We start from the raw sequence: 11,950 nt of genomic DNA, 5'->3' as shown, positions 1-11,950 counted from the left end.
GGTTCAAGGTTCAAGGTTCAAGGTTCCTAGTTAGTTATACAAGTATAACACACAGTGAAATGTAGCCTGACACGCTCCTCGACATGTGCAAAAATGGGGGGGGGGGGAGGAAGAGGAAGAACATTATATATATATATATATATATATATATATATATATGTATATATATATATATATATATATATATATATATATATATATATATATATATAGAGAGAGAGAGAGAGAGAGAGAGAGAGAGTATATACATTGGGTGAATGTGCAGTAGTAGCAGCAAGCAGGTGAATTCTGTACATTAATATGAATAGACATCTGACTATTTTACAGAATAGACAATATAAACATATTTAAAATTAAAGGAATTTGGCAAATTGCCTGGGTTTAGAGTGTCTGGCACAGAGTCCTGTCTCAGTCAATTATAGATGATGTGGGGGGGTGGGGGGTGGGGGGTGGACATTCGCTGCTTTTTCATTCTTTTTCAAATCAGCCCATGTACTTGACCATTTTCAGAGGAATGCATTTTTTTTTAATTTGTTTTGTTAAGCCACTCCCCACTTCAATTTCAAGCTTAGAAAAAGGAGCAAATCAAGGGATGAAACTTTTGGGATGAAATGAAGCTCTTTGTAGACGAGGTGATTCCGAAAGAGCTATTAGCCAAAAACGTGTATTCTTTAAAAATTGAGGAAAATGGACAAGTGAAGTACAAAAGAAGAAGTGGCAGGCCAAAAACTATCCACAGCACAGGAACGGTCCTTAAAAGTCATGTCCTCCAAGTCTGAGCAAAAAAAAAAAAAAAAAAAAATCCAGCAAAGACCTGACTCAGGCCCTGAAAGATGCATCTGACTCTTCAGTTGATTGTCCACTGAAGTATCATCAAAAATGGTCTCAGTGGATGGGTGGCTGTCAAGAAGCTGTTCTTAAGGAAGATAAAAAGCTGAGATATGACAAAAGCAGACTGAAAACTAGTGCCAACAAAGCTTATGGAGTATAAATCATCATCACTGTGTGCTGTATGGAGGAGGTCAGGAATGAAGTACAGCAGTGAGCGTCTACAGCCATCTGTAAAACACAGTGAAGCTCTGCCATGGTGTGGGGCTGATCCCAAACACACTGACAGTGTAGTTAAAGCATACCTGGATAGAAATAGACACAACTGAACACTATCAGTCATGGTTTTGTCACTCCGGAGCCTCGACCTTAACACTGAAGCAGTGTGAGATCGTCATCTATCAGAGGCAGCCAAATGCAGAACAAGAGCTTTGAATGTCCTTCAAGAAGCCTGGGGAACTATTCCTGAAGACTACTTAAAGAATTCAGCCCCAAACAGGAAGCACTTTCATGCAATGGAACCGTGCACCACCTTTTATGTTAATAACCACACTAGCAGAGTCAGAGGATGGACACCGAATTCTATGAGACCTAAGCTTTTAGCATCAGCGGTAGCAAACATACCGACTCACTCTAAACCTATAATGATGACATAAAAGACACAGGCGGTGCGCCCTGTCATTATGTGGTGAACTTCAGTCGATGCAGTGGTTAGTGAACGCCCTCTTTTTATCGGTGCTCATATTTGTGGGCCAGACTGGGATTACTGAGTGATTACATTATGCAAATTTGAGATTCACTCGGATGAGAAGTCCAACACGTAGAGCTTGGCTAGAAGTTCCCGCCTGTATTCCTCGAACTACAATTGTAACACATCTTCATTTTTCATCCTGAACTCATTTTCTCTGCCTCTCACTCTGCTGGAATGTAAGTTTATTATGTTCAGATGGACATGTTTACAAGGAAGCTTTAATGGTTCCATTGCAGACGGTTTCATGTGTCCTTAATCATTAATGGAAAATTCACTGTAGAGCACAGCAGAATGCTTGTTTTGTTTTTTTCTGGAAGCCATCATTCTTATGTTGTGTTTCCCATTACAGAACCATTATCTGTCTCCACAGTACTGAGCATATTTTGAACTGAGTGCTTTAGCTGACATTTGAGACCAGAGTCCAAATGAGTTTTTAGAAACATTGTTAGGAAAGCAGACACGAGGCAAAGTTTGAAGATTCTCATGTTTACTGCTCTTGAAGTTTTCAAAGAAGTATTTCAAAGTCAGCACCAAATGATGACTTATCACAAATTTATACCAGAGGCATTCCTTGTCCTTGTTTGGGTCTATTTTGGAAAAAACAATCCAAGAAGAAATATGTGACTTTCTGTTCAGACGCTGTGCCAAAGCCATTGTGTACACTGGATTAAATGCCCCATTTAAGAATCATCCCAGATCCAAAAAGCAAAATTTGAAAGAGGATGTGCTGTTCTGTGTGCAATATTTATGAGAAAGTTTAGCTTTTTCTGTTTGCTTTTCAAATATGTTTTGAAACCAGGCTTCTCAACCTTTTCCAGAACGCTGAATTAAGAAACAAGGTTTAAATCATACTTCTCTAACTGAGCAAACTGGGGATTCAAGCATGCCATCAAATGGATTGAAACTGCTATTTTGTGAAAACCAATCAGTCTTTTTGGAATAAAAAAAATGTCAGTTCTTTTTTTTGTCGGCTAATTAAAATGGAAAATAAGCAATCCTATTGCTGCCAGTTTTTTTTTTTTTTTAAATTAGTCTCGTCTGGTTTTCCGGGGCGGGGTCCAATATAATTATTATTTCTCTTTTTTGTGGGACTTCATCAACTGGAAACAAAATGTGATATTTTAAATGAGTTAGGACATTCACTAATGATCAACCTTGATATTTTATTCAAAGTTAAAAATCAAATAGCTTTCAAAGATAAAAGGTTCCCCCCCACAACCTTGGACAGGCCATTAGGCAAGGCCAGGGGCCACTGTTTTAAAATAAAATTGGAATAGCAGATGAATGTTGAGACCTAAGAGTGTAGCAACATGACAAAATAGAACTGGTGGATGAGACTGAGAAATAAAACTGCAAAAGGAAGAAGGAAACCAAGACAGTATCCCCGCTCCTTTCTTTTTTAATAGCGGCAATCAGTCAGTGGAAGAGCCCTGGCTGCACACAGAGAGGCAGAAAGGAACCAGGGAACGTAAGACAGATTATAGGAAATAACAGCACGAGGCCATAAACACAGGAGTCATGTCGCACCACAATTTTGAAATGCCACCGTTTACTGCTGGCAGACGCTCAAACACACTTTTAACAGGAAGGGCGTCGAGTATGAGCGCTTGTGCAGGGGGGTCCCTGCTCAATTTGCACTCCAGACTTTTTGTGTTTCAGGTGTATAACGATCTTGCTGTATGGTAGAATACTACATATGCAACTAAAACTGTTAGTATTTGTATGAATGCACGGATCCCACATGTAGATGCATTTAAAATAGAGCGAGTTATTGCTAAGCAGCAGCTCATAATGGTCTAGTTAGCATAGAAAAAGCCTCTGGAGAGGACAATACATTCCAATCCACCATCTATCAATGTGGATCTCTGATTTAATTGAATGGAAACAGCTCTTTAGTGTTATCCAGATGGTGCCATCTTATGTTATCCTGCAGATGGCAGCAAAGTCCTTTGACAAAAATACTGGTTTATTTAATACAATATTTGAAGTGTGATGTTTTTGTATCTTTCCACAAAACTGGTGCCAGCTGTGTGCTGACATGTTTGAACAGGTTTAATGTTTATAACTCATCTATCTGCTCATCTTTGTCCATCAATGTCATGTCAGTGTTTCTTCATCCAGCACTCCAGTCATGGTCGTGGCATTCAGCGGTGATGATTTGACAGGTTGATGGAGCAGATCCATCTCTTGTGCTTACAATACAAGAAATGAAACAGAGTTAAGACGGGATCCTGCTGCTGCCTCATTTCTATTAATCATTTCTCCTTTTCTGCTCTTTTACATCCTTAACATCTGAAAGCAGCTCTGCCTTCGTCCTGTCGGTTCAGCAGGCATGTGACATGGCAGCCCTCTGACACCTTTACTGCTCTGGCACAAGTTCAAATGTCACTAAATCTCCAGTTATAAAAGGTGGTCATAAACACCTAATGGCTGGCCATGAATTTTTTAGAGCCCTGAATATCACACAGAAATGACCTCTGGAAAACTACAACCTTAACAAGACGCATCTGACAGACAGATAACCTCCACAGCCGGTGCAACTCGAGGCCCTCCCTCCCGTTTTTGTGGTTCTTTAGCTTTTTTCGTGGCGTGATTGGATTGATTTGTCATTTGCAACAGAAAGAGCTTGGCCACGGGGCTGTGGATAATCCAATTTATCGCTTTGCCATTTATTACAAATTTCTGTGGCTTTTGGGTCCACTGTCACATCGATTCGTTGATTGCTTGCTTAGCTGGGTCCTAATGAGCTGCTGTCTGAATCACTGCATAATCGCCACCCTAATTCACTTCCTTGCCTACCCTCACACTTGGTCTGCTGGCTCGCCACTATTAGTAAGGGATGGACTGAAGCAGCTCTTCCGGCGCACAATTAGTAGCATCATCCTTGAAGCGGGTTGTAAATCTGCGTACATTACCATTTAATAAATGACAATGCTTTAGTGGCTGTCACAGGTTGAGACGATGATGCAGCGGCATCTAATTTACAGGTGAATCCAACATGGCGTGAAGAGCGAAGTCTTAGGAGAGGCAGATTTTTGCCAATTTGAAACACTCCGATAGCTCACAGTTGTAAACTCATTGAAGTTTAGATCTATAGCTCAGTGTAAAAAACCCAACAACCAACACATTTCTAGTTACAGGTGCACACAAAGGAATAAATACAAGGCTTAAAATATAAAGTATAAAATTAAAATATAAATACAGTTTATGTATTCTAAATATTTACAGTATCGTTATCTTGAAAAAGTCATTAGAGGTTGCTTTAATGCACAAAAAATGCAGATGACTATACACTATGCATGCTACTACTTCTGAAATTCATCATATATATAAAATAAAATACACACTACACATGGCATACTGTCGAATTTGCAACTAATTCACTCCCATTACCTTTGAGATTCGTCATTCCTACTCCTCAGGGGAAAAAAAAAGATTAAAAAACAAAAACAAAATGAGAAAAAATGTTGAAAAATGAATCATATTAAGATTGTAATTAATTTGGGTGTAGCTACCCCCTCATTCCCCAACCTCTTTGTTCTTCCCTTTTTTGTCTCGCTAGAGTTATTGTTACAAATATTACCGTGCCGATACCGTGCAAATACCAAATAATCACACGCTGCAATTTGCAGGTTGTAATCTAAAGCAATATCTTTAAGGCAAACACAGTCAGGTCTGGGACCAACACACCCTTTGATTTCCAGAAGCATCACTTCGAGGTTAGCCGATACCCAAAGAGGACAGATTAGAGAGTAAATACCACCAGGTAAGGGTTTACCTCTGCACCAATATCAGCCTGTCTGCATGGCATTTATCAAGCTTGAAGAGGAGCTTAAGGACACACTGGGATGTGTTTGCAGAGAGGCTGGTGGATAAATATAGGAGGAAGCTAATCAAGCCATCTATCAACAAACGATGCGCACCATCTGTGATTTTCATCACTCGTCCTATAGAACAGATTTTTTTTTCAGTGCAAGTTCCAGTCTGATGTATGATGCACAAAGTAAGTGCTGATGTACTTCAAGTATCATAGCTAAAGAACTCTCACCAGAAATTTGCATATTAACAGATGGGGAAATACTGTAGGCAGACAATAAGACAGGAGGAGAGATATCCATGCTGTAACCAATCTTACCAGCAAGAAACACATGCAAAATGATTTTCAGACAACATTTCTTTAATACAAAGTCAACATATCTACATACACAGTGGCTTTAAACCAATTATTGTTTCAGTTAGAAGTAACAGTTTGAAAGTGATAGCACTTGGCCCTCATACAAAAAAAGTATTTTTCTGAATTTGGGTTGTTTTTTTTATTTTTTCCAATTTGTCGTACTGTATACGTTCTGTTATTTTGATTTTATTTATTAAGTTAGGGTTCATCTTTTTGTTATTTCCCCTCTTCCCCTGAAATATTCAACATACTCCTGCAAATTTGGCGGTTTGTTTTCAAAAGGCTAACATCTTCACATTAAGTCAAAAAAAACGTAACACATTGCACAAGCTTTGAAAGACTTCCATGGTTTCAGGTTTGGCCTGGGCCCTTTCTCGTCAGCCTCACTGAATTCCAGAGTCTTTCATCTTAGGCTTTGAGTTCATTATGAAACATCTCAAGGTTCCCACTGTTCAGAAATGACATGCTGGAAATGTGAATTTGCAGCACGTTTTTGGTTGTCTCGGTCTTTCCTTGGTTGCATCACTCTGCTATCTTTCACTGAGTCCTGATTTCTTTCTGCATCCCAAAATGAAGCATGGTCAAATAAAAAAACACAAAAACCAAAGAGAAAAACAGTATGGTTCTGTTCAAGGCTTAAAAAAATGCACCGGGGAGACAATAAATCAACGTGTCATGTTGGAACTGAACCATGTCTGGCCTTTAGCATAGCTGTATTTGCTTCTCAGCTAATGATATATTTATGGATTAACACCTTGGCATTTTAGGTAGTTGAACAGTTGCACATCTTCTGGGGGTTTTGTGGAAAGTGATAAGGAATGAAGGATGCCTCCAGCGTTTTTACCGTAGCTGTGGCTTTAAGAATTTACACCTTGGTGATTAATCTTTTGTTTGATAATTATTTTAAGAGAATATTTCTTTTTCAAAAACACCCTTTAGTTGCTCCACTCTGCCTTACACCTAGAATAAGAATGTAACGGGTCCTTGAAATAATGATTGATTAACAATTCAAATAGTTGACAGAAAGGACTAACCTCCCAGGCTTGGTTAAATTATACCAGCAGATCACTGGTGCTGATTTCGTGCTCTCTTTGAGGCTATAGGTGTGAGAACAGAGGCTGGCATGTTTCCCATTTCAACTGCTAGCAGGGGAAATTAAAGTCAGAAGAAAAGTGAGTGGTAATTAAAGACCAGGGAGGAAGGACTGGAGAAGAGAGGTTTCAGAAAGCAGGCTCTACAACCACCAGGATGGGAGAAGGACTTTGATTTTTGTATTTCTGTCTCCACCTAAAGTATGAGATCTTGAAGGTCAAATGATACAAATACATATAATCTATATATTTGTTTATTTACAGGTATACTCTAGATCATAGTGGATATCTAACAAAATGAATGGCCACATTATGTCTGAAAAATTCAAAAAAGAAAAGAGAACTTGAAGAGGATTTTCTTAAACTGCGAGGGTCATAGCCTGACCATGATCATACAAGATACAGTTCGTCAAGTTGGTCCTATATAGGTAAGAAAAAATCGTCAGTTTTGAAATATTTGATTGATATTTTGTAGATCACTTCATCAACAGTTGCTCAAAAGAAAAAGAAAAAACGACAAAAAAATAAAAAATTGAAATAAAAAATGGCATCTCCTCATCGGCACAGGTTCTACCCTCAGGTAGAAGAGCAATGGTGAGTGGAGGCAGAGGATTCAGGCGTAGTGCTTCCCTCAGCTTCCATTAAGAAACACACAAGGTCTCTAAGATTATATATTTATATATATATATGTATGTATATATTAAAAAAAACACACACACACAAAGAAAAACAAAATGAAATAAAATCATATTTTCAAGCATGAGAACTGACATGTTTAAAAAACAAAAAAAGATGATGAGGAGAAACATATAATTCATACTAAGGTTTGGATATATCTTCATATTCTGCATTTAAATATATATGAATGTGTGAGTGCGCAGTACACATGAATGCATACATATATGCGCACAAGCACACAGCCATGTTATACTTAACATTTCTACAGTGAAAAAATAGAATGTCTTTAAACATAATATGAACAGATAAGCTTTTCTCTTTTCCTGCTAATTTTAAAAAATGATACAACATCTGTTAGAAAACTAAACTGAAAAGAAAAAAAAAACCCAACCAAAAACATAATAAAAAGTCAACTATGTAGTGTAAAATAAGTCGTCATAATACAACATTAATGTTTTCGTAATGTTACAATAACAATAAGGCTTTTTTGGAAATAAGAAAAGATTACACACAGTTCTGTCCATCGCTCCGGCTTTTGTGCACACCCACCGGAAACCTGCGCGGGATCCGTAACGCTCGCGTATACCAAAGCGCTGTTCTCGAAATGAAAACCCGGTGATCTCAAAAGCTTGATTTTTCTTTTTAAATCACAACATACACTAGTGTGTCGACCTGCAGTTGTTCGGGGAGAGTAGGGAGGGGTTGGCGGGGGGGTAATACGTTTAAAGTTAATCTTTTTTTCGTTTGGGGATGTGCAAGTAACTTGTACTGTTTCAGGAACGCGTCGCAGCGTCGAGATCCATCATGGCTCCTTGGTCTGGCTGTGTCACCCACAGAGACGTCACCTTGAAAACGGAGGGCAAATACCAAAGCATCTGGTTTTTTTTTTGTTGTTTTTTTTTTGTTTAAATGTATCCACCTGTCACCAAAACACACAAACAGTGGAACTAAAGGCCAATTTTTCAACCACATTAATGTGCAGCTTGGTAACTGCAGCAGGCCTTTGCCACTTGAGCGTCTTATACAATGATATAGATGATTATAGAGGAGGCTGGGCGAGAGGGAGGGGAAAAGGAGGCGTGGACGATGACGTCAAGTGGATGCGCTTTCAGTCATGCCAGTTATCAGAGATGGCATCTTTGATTCATCAGTTTCCTCTCCTTCCAAAGTCACACGTACAGCGTACACGAGATAAGCAGCATGTTTGGTTTTGACAGAAAATCATAATAATAAAAAAAAAACTGAAAAACGAGATAATTCCTCATTAGACAAAGTTCTGGAGGATGACGATGAGCGTTGGTCACTGTACACAAAGAGAGCCCTCACTTTTGCGGCAATCCTTGTTTGGTTGTTCCATTTTTGTTCCAAAGCCTTCCCCCCCCCCACCAGGTTTATCTCTTGTTCAAAACCGTGGATGTTGAAACCGCAGCCCCACAATGTAGTGGTTCCAAAGACAGGAGCGACTGTTTAAAAAACAGAAGAAAGAAAGAAAAATCACGGGACACGGCTGCCGCTTGTCTCACCTTGGCTGCACGCAAGACGACGCGGCGGAAGCTTCGTGCAGCAGGCGAGACTTTTATCCGGTGACTGATCTTTGCACTGTTAATATACTGGCGCGTTGCAACATTCCTGCGATTACTTGGCTGAGGATACTGATTTCACACGAATTCACAACTGATGCAATTAGCACGTTTTAAGAAACGTGTCGCTGTTTTCATCCTCACAACTGCAAGAAAACCAAAAAGTGTCTTCTTTTAGCTCTTAGTGCTCGAGAAGAAGTCGCTTTAATAGTCGAGTGTTATCCCACACAAAATACTGTAAAAACTTTAGGTTTTCTTGAAGGATTTGGTGCCAAATGTGAGTGAACTTGTCCTTTTCTGTTTCTTTTGTTTCATTTTTTTTGTACAGCTTGATAAATCTTTTATGCAGGCAACCAGTTTCTTCATTTCGCACAATATTACTCACACACTGTGTTGATGGAAATACTTGAACCCCTTTTACACCCGAGCATATCAAAAAACAAGATAGTCACCAAGTCTTGGCTACATCCATCTGCTTCTCAGTGTTTTTTACATTTTTATTTGTATTTTTTTTTTTGCCTTCCTTTTCCTTCGTCATCTGTCGCTTGTTACTGTTGTGTCACGAAGATATTTTTTGAGAAGATAAACGTCCACGAATGTTAACAATGTCCTCCACATTGAAACACTTGAGGTAAGGTAAGCAGTCTGACACTTTGATCAAAACCCGCCCCACATCTTGAGCCACAGCATCTGGTTCCTCCCCTGCCGAGGATCTTCTTTTCTTGAGATGATGGACAATTTTCTTGAGTTTCCTTGTGGCATATGTGAAAAGTCAAATTGGACTCTGAACTGGTTGGACCGGGTGTTGTCTTAAAAAAAAAAAAAATCTAGGAGATCCTGGTTGATGCGGCTGAATTGGCGGTGGCGATGTGGTTGTTTGCTGTCGTTTTAAATTTTAGTTCCTATGGCTCAAGAGGCTGTTGAGGTGGGGGTGGGGGGGCAACAGGATTCAGAGGAGGGGGAGGGGGGGGAGATGGCTTTTTACGTTGCATAGTGATCAAAGCTTCCTAAGTACTCCAGAGCTGCGTGATAGCAGAATTGATACTCATCCTGTGGAGGGAAAAAAAACAGACAGACGCATAACAAATTGCATTAGAACACCTCACCAGGAGTTTAATGACACAATTTTCAGACAATTTCAACTTGCAGTAAATTTCGCAATTTGCTGAGGCAGAGCATGTCCTGACAAGATCATTCTATAGATCCTATACCTAAGTAGAAAGCCTAGATTGGCATGAGCAAAAATTTTTTATATAACTTGATTTTGCATTTACCCATTTTCACACAGGAAGACCAGGAAACCAATAATAGACCTTATGGGGATGAAGACACCCACCCAAAAGTGGTTTAATAGCTTATTGGTGGTCTTTTAAAATTCCACAAGTCTATCCAAATAAGGAGCAGTGTATGTTATTGTGCGTGACTCTGTGACTTCTCACCTCAGTTTGGACCATAGCTGGCCTCTGTGTTCGGAGCATCTTCACCGTTTGGAAGATATCAACCACACCTTCATAACGCATCCTTTCCAGGACGATGCTAAGGGTGATAAAGACTCCGGTCCTGCCCACGCCAGCACTGCAAACACAAAAAGAGAAAAAAGTGTATTCAGAAAGATGTAAAGCACGCCTTGTGCACACAGCGAGTGAATGGACTGGTTCTTATATAGCGCTTTTCTACTCTTTCTGAGCACTCAAAGCGCTGTACACAACTTTTACATTCACCCATTCACACCCATTCGCACAAGCACATTTTTCTAAGTGCTTTCTAAGGTAACATTCACACACACATTCATACTCCGATGGATGCATCGGAGAGCAATTTGGGGTTAGTATCTTGCCCAAGGATATTTGGCATGCAGACTGGGGAAGCCAGGGATCGAACCACCAACCTTCCGATCAGTAGATGACCTGCTCTACCACCTGAGCTACAGCCACCCTGGTGGTGCCTTTGTAAATTGCGCCTTTCTCTCGTGTCGCATGCAGCATTTTGTGGGAGACAGTGACTGCAAAGAGCTAAAAATACTCTGCACACTGGAAGCTCTAACCACTTAGAGGAAGCAAACTTCCACAGCTGGACATTTTGCTCCATGGTAAAACACCAGTGACAGTAGCAAAGGAGGCAATTTGCATGTGAGAACATCGTGAATCCACTTACATATTGTGGCCACATTCTTGTCTAACACACACACACACAAGCCCAAGGACACATAGGCGCACATTTCGAGTCGCACACAAGCGACCAAGCAAACATTTTGTCTCATTAAGTCCCTCCTCCCATGTGTCGAAAAACTCAGCCTTCTGCTGCTCTCCAGAAATACAGCCCGAGTCTTAACTCAGATCCTGAAATACTTGAGAGCTGCCTCTCTAAGCTGCTTTGCTGTGAAATGACTTCCACTTCACCAATGGAACAATAATTGATATGACAACAGATTTATTTGGGCTTCTTCCAGCCTCTGATGCTATTTTGTCTGAATGGAGAGTGGAAGTGACGGCTGCTGGGAGACACTTTTTTGACTTGTGCGTGAGTTCGTTGACAAGTTTGCGCGTGTCTGCTGGAGGAAAACGGCGCACTTGAGACAAAGGATGACTTGGTATTGTTTGACGCCATTAAATGAAAAAAGAAACAGGAGCCTAATCACCCCCACACTGCAGTATCTCTCAGCCCACCCAAAGCCTCTTTATGGGAGTCAGTCACAGACTGTCACATGGGCTCTTAAACTCACTCAGAGCTCCCCCCCCCCCCCCCCCCCTCTCTTTCTCTCTCACTCTCTCAACCTCTCCCACTCCCCAGGAAGATCGACTCTCCAAATCTGAAGGCTCGCCGAGCCACTGCAGACTGAGAGGATTTG

The 11,950-nt window shown here is 40.2% G+C and overlaps 1 protein-coding gene across 10 annotated transcripts in view; it reads right to left on the bottom strand.

Moving 5' to 3' along the window:
* Positions 1 to 7,082: 7,082 nt before the first annotated feature.
* The window catches only part of ptprsa (protein tyrosine phosphatase receptor type Sa), a 222,281-nt gene continuing 217,413 nt past the window's right edge, over positions 7,083 to 11,950 (bottom strand). For all 10 annotated transcript variants that reach the window (XM_087852747.1, XM_087852752.1, XM_087852750.1 and 7 more), the window contains 2 exons: positions 10,542 to 10,677; positions 7,083 to 10,152 (listed from right to left, as the gene is read on the bottom strand). In XM_087852747.1, the coding sequence (XP_087708873.1) occupies positions 10,084 to 10,152; positions 10,542 to 10,677 (205 nt within the window). In that variant the 3' untranslated portion in view covers positions 7,083 to 10,083. The remainder of the gene's footprint in view (positions 10,153 to 10,541; positions 10,678 to 11,950) is intronic.

The sequence above is a fragment of the Neolamprologus brichardi genome, chromosome 15 (assembly GCF_056152115.1).
Source record: "Neolamprologus brichardi isolate AB-2024 chromosome 15, ASM5615211v1, whole genome shotgun sequence".
Classification (NCBI taxonomy): Eukaryota; Metazoa; Chordata; class Actinopteri; order Cichliformes; family Cichlidae; genus Neolamprologus; species Neolamprologus brichardi.
Note: the sequence above shows the minus strand (reverse complement) of the source record. Positions and strands in the feature narration are given on the sequence as shown.